Below are 23,968 nucleotides of genomic sequence, written 5' to 3'. Positions count from 1 at the left end.
ACAGTCGAGCCTCACCAATATAGCCTCACATAGATGAGGTTAAAACTGATATATTGCTGTTAAGACAAAACTTCAGGAACCATAGGGTTAGGGTCACTGAAACAGTCACCGAAACAATGTTGAGCAAGAACTGAAACGAATTAAAAATCTACAGTGGAGACTAAAGGTTCAAGAGAATAGACAGTGCCAAGTAAGTGACAAGCCATTCAGCGGTGCCCCGCCAAGTGCACTGGGGTGAGGTCTGAGCGGAGAAGCCTGGGTGAGCATGTGTTTTTATTCCTTTTTCCGGAAGACTGTGTGAGTTAAAGCTCCTGGCCTGATTTACCATGCATGATGATTAAAAATTGAGCACAGTGGAATATATTCTGTTCAACCTATTCCTTTGAAGTAAATTGGTGCAGAGAACACTTACAGGAATTTGGCTATTTTTTAAAAGCCTTGGAAGAAACTGAACCTGCATTTGTTTTCTACAGATTCAATAAGAGGTAGAAAAAGGGTTTTGTGGTACCATGCAGGGACTGAAGTGTTAAGTGCTGAGGAGGTGGCCATCGCTCCGGGTCTTATAGGGTTGGTGCAATATTTGGGAGATTATTGTGCAATGTATGTGATTTATTGGGTTTTACAATAATACAGCATTTTTTAAATCATTTGACCCTCGAGTGTTATGTTATATTAATAGACAGCGCCACGCCAATATGCAGGTGGTAGGTTGCCCTGAGAAAGCATAGAGTAACAAACCCAAATCCTTTGCAGCGGATCTCCTGATTCATCTACCTGGCATAGAAATAATACTACAGGATAACATGAATATAATTTTTATTTTGAAATGTAATATTTGAAAGTGCAAATATCAAATAATATCAAAACCATCTGGACACATCAAAAAATGGCTTAGCAAAAAGTTTGAAAAGCTGCTTACAGATAATGGTCAGCTGGATCTCATAAGAGCACAGCAGACACTCTACCAGTGTTCAAATGACAGTCCGACAGATCTGAAACTCTTCTCTTCGCTAGCAGAGATAAGTGGGCAACAGAAAGCATTTAGCCACATTTTCTTCTCTTTAATCCACAGTTTAAACGCATATGCTTAGATTACCTATATACATTTAAAAAATTAAGTAAAGACACTGCTGGAAAGGTGGATTGTGCCTGCACAACTGACCAGCTAAACATCTTCTGATACTTATGGACTACTTTAGATCTTGGCTTTGCTCGCATCTGCTGCAATGTGCGGATATCTGTCAATTAAACGCAGTGCCTCCCTGCGGCCAGACATCAAAGCTCCATGGGTTGTAGAGTGGAAGTTTCTCTCTGTAGCTTCTCCAGCAAAAAGTACCTGCAAAGGCTTATCAGAAAAAATATATATTCTTACCTACTGAAGCAAAAATGTTGCCAGGTAGTTGGCTTTTTGGTGCATATAGTTTACCTTAGAACACAGAAAACATTTCAGTCATATTGGCTACAACAGCATGCATACTTTTCTGCAAAAACAACATTGTATTTCTTTGGCCATGGTTTAGATAGTTAGAGACTATGTAACAAAATGTTCTGCCTTATTTCATCTATCCTATAAGTTCCTATACCTGTTCTAATGTGCTCTGGCTTACTGCAGCCTTTCCTAGTTGCACAGTGGCTGTGTTATATCTGTTATATAATCTAATCTTCTTTCCTCTGTCGGCTCTGTCGGGCTCAGGCACTCAGGCTGGAATGTGCTGGTCTGCTTGTGATAGGATAGAAGCTACACACACTCTCTCCAGGCCCCCTCTAAGCTCTGTATGACTCACACACTGAGCTACTCTCCGCCTATCACATGCTGTTAGCAGCCATGTCTTTTGTTTGTAAACACTGCCTAAAACTGGCAATTACAAGCCAGGATTGCAGCAGGGAGTGGCAGAAACAGCACAGAGGGGCCCAGGAGAACATAATAAATAGAATGGAATGGTTTCTATTGTAAGAATTTTAGAGTACAGATTCTCTTTAAATTGTTTCTGTATTTTGTGTCCTCTCTCAATTTCCTTGACAGGGATGTGGTAGTTCAAATTTAACACAAACAACTGTTTCAGATTGAAATGGATTATAGCATGGGTCAGGAACCTTTTTGGCTGAGAGAGCCATGAACGCCACAAATTTTAAAATGTAATTTAGTGAGAGCCAAATAATATGTTTCAAACTAAATACAAGTAAATGTGTGCATTTTATGTAAGACCAACACTTTTAAAGTACAATAAGTCTTCAAATTATTTTTAATAATGTTGTTATGCTGTTGCTAACCAATGATGAATAAAGTACTTTCTACCATTAATGCCACTTCTGGTGCTGCATGGTTTTGCTGATGGCTTTGTAGTCTAGTTGCTATGCGGTGAGGTTAAAGGAAACCTGAACTGAAAATTTAAAGTCAAAATAAACATACACAGGTCATACTTGCCTCCCGTGTAGTCTACTCCTCAATCTCTTTCTCCTCTTCTGTGTCCTGTTTGTCCAATGTGATCAAGGGAATTCTCCGTCCTCCATTTTGAAAATGGCCATTACTCCAGAACAGCTTCCTGGTCAGCACACTGTTAAACTGTAACATTGCCCACTTGAGCTATAGGGATACATGGCACCATCAGTTGTCCTCTCAGCTATAACTGACAGCAACTGATATATAACTGACAGCAACTGATATATTTCAGTTTTGACAAAATGCTGTCAGAACTGGAAGAGATTACTGTCAAAAGAAAATGGTGAGCTTCTGAGAGGAACTGACGGCAAGGTAACTATGTAATGTTCATTTGAAGTTACCTCATGTGTTTATTTTAAATAACGTTTCTCAGTTCAGGTTCCCTTTAAGCTTCATGCAGGCGTTGAAAATTCCATCCGTTAAACGTGATCGCAGGTTGTGAAAGCAGTTATCTCACTTTAGTGAATCGAGCCCATTGTGTGCTATTTCTAACAGCCGACAGGTGCCTGTGCAGGTTTTTCCCATACACACGAGCAGTGCAGCTTAGTGAATCAATCCCTCCTGATTTGTCTGGGAGCCACATGCAGCCATTAAAAGAGCCACATCTGGCTCCTGAGCCATAGGTTCCCTACCCCTGGATTATAGCATCTGTATTTGTGTCAGAATCATGACACTGTATTCACATGACATAAAATGAGATCAACACTTACACACACTAAATACAGTGGGTTGCAAAAGTATTCGCCCCCCTTGAAGTTTTCCACATTTTGTCACATTACTGCCACAAACATGAATTCATTTTATTGGAATTCCACATGAAAAACCAACACAAAGTGGTGTACACGTGAGAAGTGGAACGAAAATCATACATGATTCCAAACATTTTTTACAAATAAATAACTGCAAAGTGGTGTGTGCATAATTATTCGGCCCCCTTTGATCTGAGTGCAGTCAGTTGCCTATAGACATTGCCTGATGAGTGCTAATGACTAAATAGAGTGCACCTGTGTGTAATCTAATGTCAGTACAAATACAGCTGCTCTGTGAGGGCCTCAGAGGTTTTCTAAGAGAATATTGGGAGCAACAACACAGTGAAGTCCAAATAACACACAAGACAGGTCAGGGATCAAGTTATTGAGAAATTTAAAGCAGGCTTAGGCTACAAAAAGATTTCCAAAGCCTTGAACATCCCACGGAGCACTGTTCAAGCGATCATTCAGAAATGGAAGGAGTATGGCACAACTGTATACCTACCAAGACAAGGCTATCCACCTAAACTCACAGGCCAAACAAGGAGAGCACTGATCAGAAATGCAGTTAAGAGGCCCATGGTGACTCTGGACGAGCTGCAGAGATCTACATCTCAGGTGGGAGACTCTGTCCATAGGACAACTATTAGTCATGCACTGTACAAAGTTGGCCTTTATGGAAGAGTGGCAAGAAGGAAGGCATTGTTAACAGAAAGCATAAGAAGTCCCGTTTGCAGTTTGCCACAAGCCATGTGGGGGACACAGCAACCATGTGGAAGAAGGTGCTCTTGTCAGATGAGAGCAAAATGGAACTTTTTGGCCAAAATGCAAAACGCTATGTGTGGCAGAAACCTAACACTGCACATCACTCAGAACACACCATCCCCACTGTCAAATATGGTGGTGGCAGCATCATGCTCGGGGGATACATCTCTTCAGCAGGGACAGGGAAGCTGGTCAGAGTTGATGGGAAGATGGATAGAGCCAAATACAGGGCACACTTGGAAAAAAACCTCTTGGAGATTGCAAAAGACTTGAGACTGGGGCGGAGGTTCACCTTCCAGCAGGACAATGACCCTAAACATAAAGCCAGGGCAACAATGGAATGGTTTAAAACAAAGCATATCTATGTGTTAGAATGGCCCAGTCAAAGTCCAGATCTAAATCCAATCGAGAATCGGTGGCAAGATCTGAAAACTGCTGTTCACAAATGCTGTCCATCTAATCTGACTGAGCTAGAGCTGTTTTGCAAAGAAGAATGGGCAAGGATTTCAGTCTCTAGATGTGCAAACCTGGTAGAGACATACCCTAAAAGACTGGCAGCTGTAATTGCAGCAAAAGGTGGTTCTACAAAGTATTGACTCAGGGGGCTGAATAATTACGCACACCCCACTTTGCAGTTATTTATTTGTAAAAAAATGTTTGGAATGATGTATGATTTTCGATCCACTTCTCACATGTACACCACTTTGTATTGGTCTTTCACGTGGAACTCCAATAAAATTGATGCATGTTTGTGGCAGTAATGTGACAAAATGTGGAAAACTTCAAGGGGGCTGAATACTTTTGCAACCCACTGTATGTATTCTGTTGATTTCAATATAAAATCAGCCAATCGATATTGTATTGTCTTATTTGTTTAATGAGTGATGTACAGAAGATATGACTGCAGCATGGCTGCAGATAACGACATGAGCCTTCACTGACAGGGCTGGTGCACACTTAAAAGCGCTAGAAGTGATTTTTCTAAGTGATTCTAGGCATGCGCCTAGTGATTTTCTAGTTATGCCTAGCGATTTGTGGAGCATTTTGGTGTAGCATTTTTTTATTTTCTGTACAGTGGAGCTGGACATGTACAGCTTTTGTAAAAAAAAAGCTTGGAAAATCGCTCTGTTCTAGCGCCTTTTAGAATGATTTTCCACTTTTGTTCGCTAAACATTGGTGCTGAATCCCCTCGGAAATGCTGCAGGACCTGTGTTTGCGTTTGGGAAAAAAATCACATTGCTCTGGTGTGATCCATCCCATTTGAAGCGCTAGCGTTTTGAGAAGCACTCAGAAGCGCTCTAGGTGTGCACCAGCCTTCAGTTGCATCTATAGTATCATGAACCTGTCACAGGTACATTATTTTGATTACACATAGCATTAAGAAAAAAGCAGCCAGATGCCAGTAGCAAACATGGAAAAAACATACCTGTATTTTTCGGACCATAAGACACTTTGGTCTATCAGAGGCACCTAGGTTTAGAGGGCAAATACCAGTGAAAAAAATGTATACTAAACCTGATGCCTCTATGGTGCAGGGGCTTCTTGTGGAGTTTTCCCCCCAAGTTGTCTCTAACCTACACTGCCCGGCTACACTAACCCCTGCTGCCACCTCCAACTACAGTAACCCCACCTACAGTAACCCCCTCTGCCTCCCACCTACACTAACCCCTGCGTCCCCCACCAGCTACACTAAATATTAACCCCAGCATCACCAACTCCGCTCTCTTTACTAGCATGCCTGATGGGCATATGTCCATTTTAAAAACAATAGATACAGCTAATGTCCTTCCCATGTGCCCAATTAGACAGATAGAAATCACAGTAGTGATTTGAACTATTTGAAGTATTCCCTTCACTACATTAACTGTATTCTAGAAGTAAGTCCGTAGTGATTCTGTAGACACAAACAGGAACAAAAAAATATGAGTAGAATAGGGAAGTAGGAGAAATTAGAAACTGAAAGAAGAAGGCACCAGCAGGGAAAGAAAGATGAAACACAAAGACATTAACCACGGCTGCAGATACAGAGGAAGTACTGTGAATGATGAATGTGCAGTCTCTTAAATCACTTGCTGCCGTAACCTTTCACCTTGCACAGCCAATAAAATACAACTAGTGGCGCCAACACATGTTGTCCATTAAGAGCCTCCTTGCAATGTATCATCAAGAAGTTTTGAATCAGGATGATACCATTTATTGGCTAACTTAGAAAAATACGAGTAAGTTTAGGCTATTGTGGCTTCATCATACTTGAACCCTGTACGCTGACATGTTGTTAAAGCACACAGCTATATACAACATCAAAATGATACATGGATTTTTTTGGAAACATAAATACATGTCCTCCTCCTTTTGTGTCCTACCCGATCATGCACCTCCATTACTTTGCACCCATGCTATGCACTTGAGTGAACGTAACTTGCCTAATCTCCATGCTCCATCCAGTGACTGACTAAGCATTACCTTGTACTCATACTGTGCTGTGTGATCTGGTTTTCTTGTATTCCTGTATTGTCATATTGCTGTATGTAACCCTAAATATTGTCTGTAACCTAAATTAATGTTCAGCGCTGCGTAATATGTTGGCGCTTTATAAATACAATACATAAATAATAATAATTACAATGCCTTAATTGAAACAAGACATTCAAATAAGGTCTTGAGAGGATGTGAGCTGATTTATGACAAATAGATAAGACCGATTGTTTACTCAACTCATTGTAATGACATTGTAATGACATGTATTTAGGTTTCCCAAAAAAAAGATGCACTGACTCCTCCCCCCCCACATACACACACACTTTTGAGAGAGAAAGAATGTGTCTTATAGTTCAAAGAATGCGGTAAATTGTTAGCCGTTGAAATGGTTGTGATGCACTAGGAAGTGACTACAGCTGTCAGGCTGATCTGACTTAGCATTAGTTCTAAAGATAGAATTGGTTATCATATAAATGTATCTTTCTTCTTGGTTTGCTTAAAATGGTTACATTTTACATAGTTATTTGGGTTGAAAAAAGACAAACGTCCATCGAGTTCAACCAGAAAAAAAAAAAAAGTACAACACCAGCCTGCTCCCTCACGTATCCCTGTTGATCCAGAGGAAGGCGAAAAACCCTTACAAGGCATTGTTCAATTAGCCCCAAAAGGGAAAAAAATTCCTCCTTCCCGACTCCAGATGGCAATGAGATAAAATCCCCGGATCAACACCACTGGGCATTACCTAGTAATTATAGCCATGGATGTCTTTCAATGCAAGGCAAGCATCTAAGCCCCCTTTATATTAAGATATAGAAATTGCTATAACTACTTCCTGTGGCAATGCATTCCACATCTTAATCACTCTTACTGTAAAGAACCCTTTCCTAAATAATGACTAAAACGTTTTTCCTCCATGTGCAGATCATGTCCTCTAGTCCTTTATAAAAAGCCTAGGGACAAAAAGTTACATAGTTACATAGTTATTTTGGTTGAAAAAAGACATACGTCCATCGAGTTCAACCAGTACAAAGTACAACTCCAGCCCGTCCTCCACATACCCCTGATGATCCAGAGGAAGGCAAAAAAAAACCCACAAGGCATGGTCCAATTTGCCCCAAAAGGGAAAAATTCCTTCCTGACTCCAGATGGCAATCAGATAAAATCCCTGGTTCAACATCATTAGGCATAACCTAGTAATTGTAGCCATGGATGTCTTTTAACGCAAGGAAAGCATCTAAGCCCCCTTTAAATGCAGGTATAGAGTTTGCCATAACAACTTCCTGTGGCAATGCATTCCACATCTTAATCACTCTTACTGTAAAGAACCCTTTCCTAAATAAATGGCTAAACCGTTTTTCCTCCATGCGCATCTCATATCCTCTAGTCCTTTGAGAAGGCCTAGGGACAAAAAGCTCATCCGCCAAGCTATTATATTGCCCTCTGATGTATTTATACATGTTAATTAGATCTCCTCTAAGGCGTCTTTTCTCTAGACTAAATAATCCCAGTTTATCTAACCTTTCTTGGTAAGCGAGACCTTCCATCCCACGTATCAATTTTGTAGCTCGTCTCTGCACCTGCTCTAAAACTGCAATATCTTTTTTGTAATGTGGTGCCCAGAACTGAATTCCATATTCCAGATGTGGCCTTACTAGAGAGTTAAACAGGGGCAATATTATGCTAGCATCTCGAGTTTTTATTTCCCTTTTAATGCATCCCAAAATTTTGTTCGCTTTAGCTGCAGCGGCTTGGCATTGAGTACGATTATTTAACTTGTTGTCGATGAGTACTCCTAAGTCCTTCTCCAAGTTTGATGTTCCCAACTGTATCCCATTTATTTTGTATGGTGCTAGACCATTGGTACGACCAAAATGCATGACTTTACATTTGTCAACATTGAATTTCATCTGCCATGTATGTGCCCATATAGCCATCCTATCCAGATCCTGTTGCAATATGACACTATCTTCCTGAGAGTTGATGATTCTGCACAATTTTGTATCATCTGCAAAAATAGCAACATTGCTCACTACTGCATCTACTAGGTCATTAATAAATAGATTGAAGAGCACTGGACCCAGTACAGACCCCTGTGGGACCCCACTGCTAACAGTCTCCCATTTTGAGTACGATCCATTGACCACAACTCTTTGTTTTCTGTCCATTAGCCAGTTCCCTATCCGTGCACACAAACTCTTCCCCAGTCCTTGCATCCTCAACTTTTGCACCAGACTTCTGTGGGGAACAGTGTCGAAGGCCTTTGCAAAGTCCAAGTATATCACATCTACAGCATTCCCAATATCCATATTAGCATTCACTACCTCATAAAAGCTGAGCATGTTAGTCAAACAGGACCTGTCTTTAGTAAACCCATGTTGATGCTGAGAAATAAGATTATTTTCTACTATGAAGTCATGTATAGTATCTCTTAGTAACCCCTCAAATAGTTTGCATACAACTGATGTTAAGCTTACAGGTCTATAATTTCCTGGATCAGATTTTTTGCCTTTCTTAAATAATGGGAAAACGTGGGCTGTACGCCAATTCACTGGGACTCTGCTAGTTGCAAGAGAGTCACAAAAGCTCATCTGCCAATCTTTTATATTGCCCTCTGATAGAATTATAAATGTTAATTAGATCCCCTCTAAGGTATCTTTTCTCTAGACTCAATAAACCCAGTTTATCTAACCTTTCTTGGTAAGTGAGACCTTCCATCCCTCGTATCAATTTTGTTGCTCGTCTCTGCACCTGCTCTAAAATTACAATCTCTTTCCTGTAATGTGGCTCCCAGAACCGAATTCCATATTCCAGGTGTGGAATAACTAGAGAGTTAAACAGTGGCAATATTATGCTAGCATCTCAAGTTTTTGTTTCCCTTTTAATGCATACAACAATTTATTAGCTTTAGCTGCAGCGGCTTTGCATTGAATACGGTTATTTAACTTGTTGTCAATGAGTACTCCTAAGTCCCTCTCCAAGTTTGATGTCCCCATCTGTATCCCGTTTATTTTGTATGTGTGAAGAAACGCGGAAGAGCCGCCGCTTTGACTCAGCGTGAGGCGGCTCTTTCCGCGCATGGCTTGCAGAACGCGGAGAAACTGCCGCGTCTGACGCGGCGGTTGGTGCGCATGGCCTTGTTCCTTACAGTATGACCCACAGCGCGGGGAGGTCGCCGCTGGCGCAGATAGCGGTGCGACCACCTAGGTTCAGAATGACGCGCATGCACGCAGAGAGGCAGGGCTTATATGGCAGTCAGAAAAGGGTCAGCTGACAATTCTGCCTCTTTTCATTGGTCCAGCACTTAGGGTGGTGCTGGAGAGCCTTTGTGTATATATACTGCTGGCTGTGCAGTTGCTGGTTGTCTGGTGTTGCGATCACAACGTGGTAGCACTCAGACCTGAGTCAGATCCTAAAGTGTGCCGGGACCAGCTGGAGCTGTAATCCTACACTTCGCTAGATTCTAATGATAGTCTAAAGTACTAGTTTGATTGTGATTATCTGTTATGACCTTCTGCCTGCCTGACTATTCTTCTGAACTCTGATCCTGTACTTTGCCATTCTGATACTCTGTTGCCGAACACCGGCTCGTCCTTAGACTCTGCATCTGCCTCCTGATTTTGTACCTCGATATTTCTGATACCCTGTTGCTGAACCCTGCCTGTACTTTAGACTCCGCCTCTGCCTTCTGAATCTGTACTTTATCTGTCCGTGTGTTTACGACCTGGCTTGTCCGACCTCGAGAACTGACCTTACTGTTAGAGGCAGTTCCTAGATCTGTTAGTGACACCCCCTCCTGGGTGTCACTCCCGTTCTGTCCTTCCTACCTTCAGCCTGACTCCTCCCCCGGGAGAGTCCAGGTCTACGGAAGGAATGTGTATTTGTGCAGTACTCCTTGCTGTACGGAACTTGTTTCTGAGGCTCAGTCCTCAAAGTATTACTGTTGCACCAAACACTCTTACTCTACTCAGGTGTCCAGAGGTTAGCTTATATATATCTGCTTATCGGTGATACTGCAGATCATCAATAATCTGGTATATATCTGTATTTCCAGTGATACTGAAGATCACCGGTAATCAGATCCTCTCTGTGTTACACCGATCATTACAGTATGGTGCTAGACCATTGGTACGACCAAAATGCATGACTTTACATTTTTCAACATTGAATTTCATCTGCCATTTATGTGCCCATATAGCCATCCTATCCAGATCCTGTTGCAATTTGTCACTATCTTCCTGAGAATTGATGATTCTGCACAATTTTGTATCATCTACAAAAATAGCAACATTGCTTTCTACTGTATCTACTAGATCAATAATAAATAAATTGAAGAGCACTGGACCCAGTACAGACCCCTGTGCGACCTCACTGCTAACAGTCAACCATTTTGAATATGATCCTTTGACCACAACTCTTTGTTTTCTGTCCCTTAGCCAGTTCCCTACGACAGGAACGCTGTCACTGCATATTGCTGCATATTCAGCAAGCTCTTGCTGAATATGTTTAGAAGGACTCAGTGCTACAATGGTATTGGACTGTCACACAAGCATTGCAGTCAGATGCCACATGCCATGCAGTAGGTCCAAACACACGGAGACAGGTTCAAACCTGCAGGAGTGCGAGATATACCTCAGTTCATAATGCACACAAAATTAAGATTATTTGTCTGTTTTCCAGGATCCCAACGGATTTCAAAAACTGACTGTCGATGGATCCTATGTTATTAACAGGATCCATTCACACGTGTCAGTTCACAATGGATAAAGTAAGCGCAATGCAAAAATCTAGGGATGTTCCAGCCACCAGGCAAGGACAAACGGTCACCTGGAGTGCCGGGTGGGGGGAGGGGCGCCGCCAAGGGGGGGACGTGCCCACCTTCCCCCACCAGACTGTGCGACCCCTGTGGTGAACTGGCCATGGCAGAGCAGGGCTATGGCAAGATGGCGCTCGAAGCCCTGCACTAGAGACTATTTGTGTCTCCAGTACAGGGCTTCAGGCACCATCTTCCGGTAGCCCTGTAGTTATGGTTATTTTATGGTGAATTATTGCTGCGTTATTGTTATTTTCTGGCAAAAGATTGCCGAATTACGATTATTTTAAGTGAATCATTGCTGCGTTACGTTGTCGCATTACGATTATTTTATTTTATGGTGAAACATTGCCACATTAGGATTATTTTCTGATGAAACATTGCCGCATTATGATTATTTTATTTTCTGGTGTAACATTGCCGCATTGCGATTATTTTCATCAAGGGGCACCACGGTAGGGGGGGGGGGGGGGGCACCACAGGTTTTTTCGCCTGGAGTGACAAAATGGCTAGAGACGCCCCTGCAAAGATCCAACCTTCATGATTTTTCTGGACAGCAGTTGCATTTTGCACAGAAGACTATTTTGACAAAACATCTGCTCTGGACCACAACACACCATTTGGGTGCACACTACACTGTCCACCCCGATTTGCTGAATGTGAACTAAGACTTAATGGAGTATTATTTTAAAATGTGATTCATTTATCAAATTATCAAAAAAAAATACATTTCAAAATGACAGTTAATGATGAATATGTCCCAGTAATTGGCTATTGTATTTCATGTGTTACCAGAGGCGGGACAAGGTCATCCAGCACCCAAGGCTGAGACACCAAAGTGCGCCCCTCCATCCCTCCCACCCCAGTCGTCACACACTGATTGCTATTAGACTAAGAGGTGCCACAGGGCCCACAACCTCCCCAACACCTTAATATCTAGTTATCTGGCTTGCAGTCACTGCTATGTATCCCCTTTTCTTATTTCTTTCTGCTTAAAACACAATTAGGAATGACAGCTGAATTAATTGTGCGCCCCCTCCTACACTGCGCCCTGAGGCTGGAGCCTCTCCAGCCTATGCCTCGGCCCGGCCCTGTGTGTTACCTTAACAGATTCTTTATCTTCAGGTAGAGGCTCTGCAAGATTATCAATATCAATTCCAGAGCTGCCGACTGCCACATGGCTATAGGAACCAGCAGTGTAAGGATGGCTGTGCCACTTGCTTCGCATCATACTGATTGGAGGGAGTAGATTAGGGTTACCTATGAAGAGTGAAAGAAAGACCGTAAAGAAATGCAAGTATGGCTGTGCCAACACAATATGCTGAAGCCACTCATCTACAGCCACAGTACGGCCGCACTCGTACATGAATATGAGCATGGCCACAAACTTTTGGACGGGGCGTGGGAAGCATCTGAAGGATCCAGAGGGTTCCCTCTTCATGAGTGAGTACCGGTAAGTAACTTTTTGCTATGCATCCGACTCATCCGGTTCACTTTAACGCCCTAGACAATTAACATTTCTCCTGAGTTTTCTCCTAGGTTATAATTTTTCATGTTATCTGCAAAATATATTTGCAGCACCTAGCAATTGACAAAATGTTAACAAGTAGGCTGAAGATAATATCACATTTATTTGTAATATTTACTTGTTTGAGGCTCAAAAGAAATTTTAAGGTGTGTAAAGTGGAAACTTAGGAGAACATTTTATTGAATAAGGGTTTAAACTTCCTTGTCCTCCTCATCTCTATAAAGTTATCATATTGTTTAGGGTTCTAACTGCCATACTCACGCTCAAAGTTCCAGGCAGTGGCGTCCTTCCTGTCTCGCGCATGCATCTCTGACCTTCGTTTGAATGCTGTGGCTGGGGGCGTGCGCACGCGTGTGTGTGACCGAACGCGGCTTTACATACGCATGCGCAGAACCTTGTGTGCGCGTCTGCGCATGCATGACCTGCATACGTTGGCGTCAATCTCCTGTGGCCACAGTCTAAAAGGCCAGTCTTCCCCTGACAGCTAGTGTTGGTTCCTGGTGACACTCTGCCTGCTGACCAGCCCTGCTCTTTTGCTTTTACTCCTGATCTCGACGCGGCCTGCCTGTCTACTCCTGTTCTGCTTTCCTTGGTACTAACTTCTTGCCTGGATACCGGACTCTGCTACTGCCTGCCGCCTGCCCTGACTCGGATTGGATACTGGCCTCTGCTATTGCTTGCCGCCTGCCCTGACTCGGATTGGATACTGGACTCTGCTATTGCTTGCCGCCTGCCCTGACTTGGATAGTGTAACGGATTCATCCTTCCAGAACTCCACTGTGAGGTGTCACTGTTCTCTCGACTACCAGCTGAGATTATCCCAGTAGTGACCTGGTGAAGACTAAGCAGCTAAGTCCAGCATTCCCTTCGGGGGATGATGGTGAACACCTGTGGGTGCTTAGAATCCACTACTGGGCAACATCTCCTTTGGTGGAAGAGTCAACAGTGTCTGAAGACATAACAATAACTGACACTGAGACATGGTTACACATGCTTCATACACTTAAGAATTACTTTAATGTCAACCAATAATTATTAATTTAACAATAGAAACACCAGCCTCACATACAAATCTTTTATACACATTTCTCATCATCATCCAATTGACTTTACTTACCTACACAAATATATTATAATGCCCTAATATCATCATTCACTGCACCATACTAGTTGTAACACTAGGCTAATGAGAGAGGTTGATATTGCAACTTGCACCAACTGCCTGTTGTACACAGGACTACACTTCCCATTATCCCTAGTGGTGATTGGTAACTGCTAATAGCCAGCTGACAACATGGCTTGAGTCACTTTGAAGTATTTCTGGTCACCACATGAAGGGTCAGATTTCTAGAAAAACCCATAGTCCTGGGACTTGGGCGGTTCCTGCTCAAGGGGGCGGCTCCTGCCCAAGAGGGCGGCTTAACCTGCTGCGTATGGAACAGGAGTCTGCAAATGGGCAGAGCCAGATTTGCACTCTTTACCGCCCAAGGCCACTGTCAGCAGCCGCCCCCCTTCAGTATAGGTAATCATCAACCATATTTCCCCTCCCCTCCTCCAATTTAGGTATCCAGATGAGCCTTCCCTCTCCCTCCAGCATAAGTAGCCCGTTGACCCTTCCTGCAATTATAGAGAGCCAGATGACTCGTCCCCCCACACCTCCAGTATAGGTAGCAAGATAATGCTTCCCCCCCCCCCCATCTCCAGTTTAGATAGCCTGATGACCCTTCCCCCCTTCCCTCTAGTATAAGAAGCCAGATGACACTCCCTCATTCCATAAAGTTAGCCTGATGACCACCCCTCACTCCAATATAGGTATCCAGGTGACCCTTCCCCCCTTCCCTAGAATAGTCTGCTGTCCACCTGCCCCTTGATCCTGTGGTGTCCTAGGCCATGGCCTATGTGGCCTTGGCTCAAATCCGGCCCTGCAAATGGGCACATGAGTGGAAAAGGGGAGCTGCACGTGGATGTTATATTCGGATGGGGGGCTGCTATTGGAATTAGAGGAGGGCTGCTGAGTGCTGAACATGGAAGTGGAGTCTCAAGATAACATGGCCTAGGGGCATTAAAAGTATAATCCGTCCTTCACCATGTGACAAAGTAAGAAGTAAATTCACAATAGTGACTTACTTTTGTCATCCCAAAACAGAAAGCACAGCAATATATATTTATTCGGTAACCTCTGCAGGAAAACAGATGACAGATCAGGATGTTCTATATTTGTAACCAACATTAACTAAGGCAACTGTATAGTCAAATTTTAACACAGCATGTACCGTGTTCTCCTAAAAAGCTATACTGAGTTCCCAGGGGTTTTAGTTTAACACTCCGACTCCCTCCGTGTGGCCACTCCCAGTTCTTAGCCCTGCTCCTTCCAGATGGGTGCCATGGCACTCTCTGTATCAAAGAAACAGAGTGCCAAAGAAACTCCACAGCAACCATACGGAATGGGGCGGGGTTAAATGCCAGAAGTGGGTGTACCGAGACTCTTGGATGGTGAGATAAACAAAACCCCCTGAGAACTCAATATAACTTTTTAAGAGAACACGGTACATGCCGTGATGATTGTTGGCTGTTTAGTCACTTTAACTGCAATATTTTATATATTTATGTATTATTGTTGCTTCTGTTATCCATCTCTAGCTCTCCCTTAGTTTTACCTTTTTTTTCCATCTGTTTAAAGTGGAATCATACGTTAAGCATATTGGTTTTGGCAAAGTGGACAATTCATGGAAGACCCAAAATGGTTACACAAAGAGCTAAAATCACTAGCAATGAAATGTTTAGATCTTGGAGAATTGTATTACATCCACTTGCTTTACCCGGTGTCACAAAGACAAGACACAAACATTTATATTGCACTTTTCTCCCGGCAGACTCAAAGCGCATGAGAAGCCACAAGGGTGTGCTTGGTAGGCAGTAACAGTGTTACTTTATATCTTTATAAATGTCCACTGCGCTCTCCTGACCATTACTGTAACACAACAACCTGGAAAACAGTGCTGTACATAGCATAAACTGCCTTCACAGCTCCAACACATGCAATCCTCACAGTGCAGGTAAAAAAACGTGCTCAAACTCATGTTTCCACAAATCCCACAATAGAAGAGGCTCATTAGATAGAAACCACCTCCCTTTTAAGGTGGGGCTCAAGCTAAATATGTGTCTTGCAATAGATCATAAGCAGGTCACAATAGATCTTCTCATGCTCAAGTACTCAGTAAAATATCTCTAATCCTCAGTAAAAGCATAAGCATAAAACCATCATTGCATACCATGTATTAAAAGTTAGACTCAACAATGCTTCCACGCTAAGTGTGCACTTACAGACTCAATCCCAGAGGTAAATTAGCATATTACAAGTGATGTCTCCCAGGGGCCCTGGAGCGATACAGAATGGCGGCATCCCACTTATTCCATCTCTCCGCTCTCGCGCTTCCTGTGTTCAACCACTCTCCTCCTCCCTCTATACAATTTCCTGCCTCGGGCATACTGGCCCCACCCTACTTGTTTTGTCATTAGACCTGACTTGTCAGGAATGTGTATTTAGCGACAACAGTCTATTATGTTTATATCTATTAGGTAAGATGCATTACCAGCTACAGAAATAGCCACAGGGTGTGCAGTGTTCCTACTCATGTTTCTGTAATAGTTGTGAATAAACATGTAGTTGTATTCTTGGTGTGTAACAGCCAAGAGGGCCATTAGCCATGAGGAGATGCTTAACCTCCCTGGTGGTTTATTAAAATCCGCCAGGGGGCAGCAAATACGTTTCAAAAAAAAAATTTCATGTAGCGGCACCCCCCAGCCCCTCCAGCGGAGGCGATCGGAGATCAGGAGATCCCGCCATGGCGACGGGGCGGGATGACGTCACCGACGTCATCGACGTCGTGGCATCAAAGGGGATTCCGATCCCCCCCTCAGCGCTGCCTGGCACTGATTGGCCAGGCAGCGCACGGGGTCTGGGGGGGGGGGCAGCTGCGGCGACGCGGATAGCGGCGGATCGGCGGGTAGCGGCAGCAATCGGGCACTGCACGCAGCTAGCAAAGTGCTAGCTGCGTGCAGCAAAAAAAAATCATGCAAATCGACCCAGCGGGGCCTGAGTGGTGCTTTCCGCCGGGAAGGTTAATATATACATTTCTCCTACATTCTACAGCAGACTAAAGACACAGCCACAGGAACATTTTTGTCTTTGCCGTTGACCAGAGATAAGCAAGTTTTTACTGCTCTCTGCAGTTAAAATAAACAATTTTACACAAAGGGAATACTTGGGAATGTTTTCAAATGTTATTTTATGCAACTAAGTTGCAGAAATTTTAGTTTTCGAAGTAATCCCATTTTAACCCCCTCCTGACCGCCGATCGGCATCAGGAGGGTGGCAGCCCCAGGACCGCCTAACGCTGAAAGGCGTCAAGTCCTGAGAGGGGGTTTTGCAGGAGATTGCACGTACATTGCCTTGCGTATCTCCACTTGAATGACGGAGCTCCACTTTGTCATCAGTCTCCCAGCAGCGATCGCTCCTAGGAGACTATTAGACAGTGAAACCACCATCTATTTACATTTTACAGCACTGCGATCTATGGCAGCGTTGTACTGGGGACAGCCGTGTCACTCAGCTGTCCCCTAGAGAGGCTTGGCTCTCATTGGCTGATGCCTATGACAGCCGATCGCTGTAACTGGATGGCTGGGGGAGGGAGGGGGTAAAAAAATATATTAAAAACATAGACCATTTAAAAAAAAATTAGTAAACATATAAATAAATAGAAATACAAGCAAACATCGCAGAAGCGAGCTGAGCCCACTAAAAGATTTGTTGGTGGGCAGAAAAGGGGGGGATTCACTTGTGTGCTGCGTTGTATGGCTCTGTAATGAGCTTTATAAAGTTGCAGAGCACAAAATTGTAAAAAAATAGCCTGGTCACTAGGGGGGTGAGAGCCTATGGTCTTGAACTGGTTAAGGATATAGTAGTGCATTAATGTATTCCAATCTAGGGAAGAGCAACATCATTGCTGGCAAGTTTGCATGATTTTTGCCATACTTCTGATCAGTCAGCAATAATATTGTGAATCAGTTTTCTGAAACAGGTACACTGAATCAGACAAAAAGATCACAAAATGAAGTCAGTTAAACGTTGAAAATCAAAATGAAATAATCGATAAATCACATTTTTGCAATAAATATTAGGGGCTAGATCGTGCTAACATTGATTAGGCATAATTTACATTAATTTATAACATGGCTACTTGGTGAACCTAGCTACCGATGTAACGAGAATCTAACTATGAAAATTGGGGCTGATTTGCTATGAATTCAAGTTAGGCAATCTTACGCTCTTTTCCCTATTTGGATCCACAACACCGTCCCTTTACAAAGGGATGAAGCAGTCATTTTGTTACCTGTGAACTGTCTCAAAAGAGTGGTCATCGTAGACAGAACTTCTTTATCTGATAAAGTCTCCATGTATTCAGACTCCTCACCCGGGATAAAAGCACAAATAACATGGCCAAGCCTGGTAAAATAAAGCTGTGTAAAAGCAGGAAGGATTTACCTGCTACAAAATTAAGAGCAAACAGTTACATTTAAAGATGATTAATTTCATTAAAATATGTTACCCCTTCTGTACCCAGGTATAACATCAAAAAACAAATCATGTATTAGTAGCGTTTCCACTTAAATTGGAACTATAGTGAAAACAACATAATTAATAAAATTGTCTATTTTTTTTTTTTTTACAATATTTATTTATAAATTATTTAGGCCTTGATTCATTATTGAATAATTCAAAGTTTATCGATTTCTAGTTGTATTCATCAAGGTTTTTCTGCATTCGGTGTGACTTCGATAAAATATCGTTAACAATGTGGTAACCATTTGGTAACGTGTCGATATTTCCATTTTATAGCGGTAATTTAACACAAGGACATAAGATTCCTGTGGAATTGTGGGTAAAAAGGCAGTCCTTTGAACACCACGTAGCAACATTCTGAATAGGGCTTAACACCTGGACCAGGATTCTGGAAGTAGCTTGGGACAATCCCCCAATTTCGCCAACTGCGGCTTGATAGGAGCCTTTTCTGAAAAAATGTAGTACAGCTAGCAATTTAGTTAACCTCGGCACTGCCTGTGTTCTCTTACAAGATAATTCAAGAGAAATGCAGATGTCCTGGTATAGCAAATAAATCCATTCTCTTGCAAATTGATATAGTTATAGACCTTTTTCTTGCCCTTCTGCGCCTTTGAATCACTCTCAGCTGACAAATAACCACTTCAAATGGCTCCATCTTCTCTGTCAGCAATGATCTGACAGGAATAACGACAGAGCAGTGAAGGAGAAAACTAAACCTAACTTTAACACTAAACAACGCCTACTTTCATTTTCATGAATTGCACTTTCTTCCGTTTTATTGCATTATTACCGACTGATTACCGAATGCTCGCTAACAGCTGTAGATAACTTTGATGAATCCTAAAATCAACTTATTGAGTTTGGTATTTTAACGAGCTGTCGGTAATTGATTCGATAAGTCTTGATGAATCGAGGCCTTAGTCAGTATTTGCTCATTGTAAAATCTTCCCTCACCCTGATTTACATGAAATGTACCACAGGTGGCGCCATCTTTACTGCTGGAAGATGATCTCTGCATAATGTTTGGTAAGCAGTACACAATATACCTTGGCCTCGATTCATCAAGACTTATCGAATCAATTACCGACAGCTCGGTAAAATACCGAACTCGATAAGTTGATTTCAGGATTCAACAAAGTTATCTACAGCTGTTAGCGAGCATTCGGTAATCATTCGATAATTATGCGATAAAACGGAAGAAAGTGCAATTCATGAAAATGAAAGTGGGCGTGGTTTAGCGTTAAATTTAGGAATAGTTATCTCTTTCACTGCTCTGTCGTTATTCCTGTCAGATCATTGCTGACAAAGAAGATGGAGCCATTTGAAGTAGTTATGTATCAGCTGAGAGTGATTCAAAGGTGCAAAAGGGAAAGAATAAGGTCTAGAACCATATTCATTTGCAAGAGAACTGATTTATTTGCTATACCAGCCAGGACATCTGCATTTCTCTTGAATCATCTTGTAAGAGAACACAGGCAGTGCCAGTGTTAACTAAATTGCTAGCTGCACTACATTTTTTTCAGAAAAGGCTCCTATCAAGTTGTGGGATTGTCCCAAGCCACTTCCAGAATCCTGGTCCAGGTGTTAAGCCCTATTCGGAATGTTGCTACATGGTGTTCAAAGGACTGCCTTTACCCACAATTCCATGGGAATCTTATGGCCTTATGTTAAATTACTGCTGTAAAATGGAAATATCGACACGTTACCGAATGGTTACCGCATTGTTATCGATTTCACACCGAATGCGAAAAAACCTTGGTGAATACAACTACAAATCGATAAACTTCGAACTCGGTAAGTTAACGAACTAGAAAAAGTTATCGAAAAGACAATGATGAATCGAGGCCCTGGTCTCCCAGATATATGGCACTTATAATAATGTCAACACACTTGCAAGAGAGAGGAAACAGGAAGATTATACATTTTAAACCAAGATACTTCACCTTCAGTGATTTCATAGGGAACTAAAATTATACATTTATAAATACTTATAAGTGCATGAGAGACCATGTTCTCACTCTGCCTGCTGCTGGTATTAGTGAGAGAAGGGAGATAGGTTGCTGCAGAGATAGGGAAAGCTTAGTTAGGTCTTGTTAGATTGCTCCTTGCTGATATTTGTTGCTGAAAAGAACCACCAAAACAGCTCTTTTAAGAGCTACTGTTCTTGCGATGTGTTTTTTTGTGCGTGGCCCACTGACACTGCATATACAGCCCTGTCTGTCACAGCTGGCCCTTGCTAATTGCTATACTGTGCCAGGCCCAGCACATTCAGCACACCTTTTCACTGTACCTGTGTGACTGCACATTGTATCATACCACCAGCAGTCACTGCATACCTTTTCACTGTACCTGTGTGACTTCACTTTTCTATTATAGCAGCAGTCACTGCATACCTTTCACTGCACCTGTGTGACTGCACATTGTATTATACCAGCAGTCAGTGCATACCTTTCACTGCACCTGTGTGACTGCACATTGTATTATAGCAGCAGTCAGTGCATACCTTTCACTGCACCTGTGTGACTGCACATTGTATTATAGCAGCAGTCAGTGCATACCTTTTCACTGCACCTGTGTGACTGCACATTGTATCATACCACCAGCAGTCACTGCATACCTTTTCACTGCACCTGTGTGACTGCACATTGCATCATACCACCAGCAGTCACTGCATACATTTTCACTGCACCTGTGTGACTGCACATTGTATAATTCCAGCAGTCAGTGTATATCTTTCACTGCATCTGTGTGACTGCACATTGTATTATACCAGCAGTCAGTGTATACCTTTCACTGCATCTGTGTGACTGCACATTGTATTATACCAGCAGTCAGTGTATACCTTTCACTGCATCTGTGACTGCACATTGTATTATGCCTGGCAGTCAGTGCATACCTTTCACTTGAATGGATGGCAGACTTGCCCTCCATAACAGATTCTCGTTAAAGGATTTCAAGGATTTCATCATTATACAGCAGGGCCTCGAAAGAGTCCTCCTGTATTGTTATTTTTCGTTACTAACTCCCTGAGTCGGGACTTGCTCCGGACCAGAATCGAACCTTTATTCCCATACCTTTAACTGCATCTGTGTGACTGCACACTGATTTATATACCAGTAAGTGCATACCTTTCACTGCATCTGTGTGACTGCACACTGTGTTATACCAGTGGTTCCTGCTCCTCTGCCCACAGAGGCCAGGTGTCCATTAAGGAAATCTTTGAGCGGAAGAAGCCAATGTCTGCCAGTCACCCTCTTGCCCGGCATCTGACAACTGGCTTAGCGGAACTGTTAGCGCGCCAGCTGCTACCATAGCAGATGGTGGACTCTGAGGCCTTCAGAAAATTTGTGGCGATTGGGACACCGCAGTGGAAGATACCAGGCAGCAATTATTTTTGTGAAAAGGCGATACCCTAACTGTACCGTGATGTTGAAAGGCAAGTGGTGTCATCTCTGACACACAGCGTTGGGTCAAGGGTCCATCTGACCACAGATGCCTGGTCTGCAAAGCATGGTCAGGGCATGTACATTACTTATACAGCACATTGTGTCCTTCCTTGGATGTGCGTTGGTAGCCGTTTCTCAGGCTCCCACTCTGGACCCCTGGACTACTGGGTGTGCAGGCTTGACCTGTGGCCAGAGCTGTCACAATTTGCCATCCAACTTCTGGCTTGCCCTGCCTCAAGCGTCCTGTCAGAAAGGACCTTCAGTGCAGCTGGAGGCATTGTCAGTGAGAAGAGAAGTCGCCTAGGTCAAAAAATTGTTCAGTACCTCACCTTTATCAAAATGAATGAGGCATGGATCCCGGAGGGGTACTGCCTGTAAGAAGACTAAGTCAGTTCCCACACAGCATCTCTGCCTGCCTGCAGGCCGGCCAGCCGCTGCTGCCTGCCCCAAGACTAAGTCAGTCCCCACACAGCATCCCTGCCTGCAGGCCGCTTGACTGCCTTCTCTGCCACCACCAACAGGGTCCATGACTCCAGGTGGATTCCAGAATTTGTAAGGCAGCTAACAAAAATAATAATAATTTTTCTGGTGCGTGTACATGCCTGCCTAATTTTTCTGACTGCACTGCGGCTGCAACAACAAAACAAAAGGCATGTACATGTGTCAATTCCCCTTTGTGATCATTACCTTGCCGCGGTGAAGGGGCTTGAGTATCACAATGAAGCAATGACCTATTTGAGTGTGTTGGGAGGTACACCCAAGATAATAAGGTCGTTGCTTCATTGTGGACAGACCAAATTCGATCAGCTGGACAGTCACTGTTGTTCTGTCATTGAGCTACCTCAGCCCAACCATACGGGCTGGAAAGCCGCCATCACCTGCACTCTCGCCAATGTGCGCACCAGCACGGCCATCTGTTTACGGTGCATTACACAGTGAGTTTGGTCTGTCAGTGTGAAGCAGTACACTACTTACACTACCTGATCCATGAATACACACGCAAGATGTTTTCAAGCACTTTAGGCCTTCAATTTAGGAATGCAATGTAATTTCTGCCTTTTAGGGATCATAACCCTGCTCTGCGTCAAATCCAGTATTTTCCCCGGGACTTTTGGCATGTATCCTACTCCGCCATGCCCCCCTCCAGGTGTTAGACCCCTTGAAACATATTTTCCATCACTTTTGTGGCCAGAAACAGTGTTTGTAGTTTTCAAGTTCGCCTGCATATTGAAGTCTATTGCAGTTCGCTGGTTCGCGAACTTTTTCGCAAGTTCGCATTCGCTGTTCACGAACCAAAAATTGTAGGTTCGAGCCATCTCTACTTAGGATAAAAAGTGAATTAGATTGACCCTAATTGTTTTTTTTTTATTACATTTAATGACAGCACACCTGAGATAATACAGAAATTACCTGGCTGGCTAGGCTTCTTTTCCTGACAATATGTACATTTTATTGGGTGTACCAGGTCTCTGGTTGCTGGTTAACCTCCTCTCCCTATCCAATCTTCATCCACAAAATAAAAAGAGCGTTGAAAAATTGGTTTAATACCACAGCAAGGGCAGGATGTTGAATTTCATGAGACTTTTATAAACAAACTGAAGAGGGTGTGGTAACTGGGAAGATAGATAATGCAGAGCAGGAAATTGGATGCCTTTGAGCACATGACTGGAGAGGGAACCAGGAGAACCAGCTGGTGACTGGACTGTATTACAGACACTGGTAGAAAGAGCAATAAAACTCCAATAGAGAGACATGCTGCATGATACATGTGACCTATTATTTTAATTATTGACTTATAAAGCACCAACATATTCCATGGCACTGTCAGAGTAATTGCACCTCAGTCTGAAAATTGATTGAGTAGCCTGAATTACCCATGGAGTTGAAACGAACATCGCGAATCAAGAGCTGAAAGCACATTTAGGTATTTTTTTTGTTTTGTTTTGCTGCAACATCATATGTGTGTGTGGAATAACAATTTGATTGGAACTTTTTTTCACTGTATGGGGAGACTGCAGTGATGGAACTGACTTTACATAACTCGTTTTAACATTTGTCTTGGACTTAGAGAATTCACTTCTCATCTTGGTGAAAACACTAAAAAAAAACCTTGGCTTAATTAAAGGGAA

At 42.9% G+C, this 23,968-nt stretch overlaps 1 protein-coding gene across 1 annotated transcript in view; it reads right to left on the bottom strand.

The window, feature by feature from the left end:
* Positions 1-799: 799 nt before the first annotated feature.
* Positions 800-23,968, bottom strand: part of LOC137533993 (peroxisomal N(1)-acetyl-spermine/spermidine oxidase-like) — a 180,371-nt gene continuing 157,202 nt past the window's right edge. Inside the window, exons 5-7 of the mRNA XM_068255323.1 lie at positions 18,164-18,276; positions 12,345-12,502; positions 800-1,345 (exon numbers count right to left, since the gene is read on the bottom strand). Coding sequence (XP_068111424.1) covers positions 1,196-1,345; positions 12,345-12,502; positions 18,164-18,276 — 421 coding nt within the window. The 3' untranslated portion in view covers positions 800-1,195. The remainder of the gene's footprint in view (positions 1,346-12,344; positions 12,503-18,163; positions 18,277-23,968) is intronic.

Source organism: Hyperolius riggenbachi, chromosome 10 (assembly GCF_040937935.1).
Source record: "Hyperolius riggenbachi isolate aHypRig1 chromosome 10, aHypRig1.pri, whole genome shotgun sequence".
Taxonomy (NCBI): Eukaryota; Metazoa; Chordata; class Amphibia; order Anura; family Hyperoliidae; genus Hyperolius; species Hyperolius riggenbachi.
This window is presented reverse-complemented; position numbering and strand designations above follow the sequence as displayed.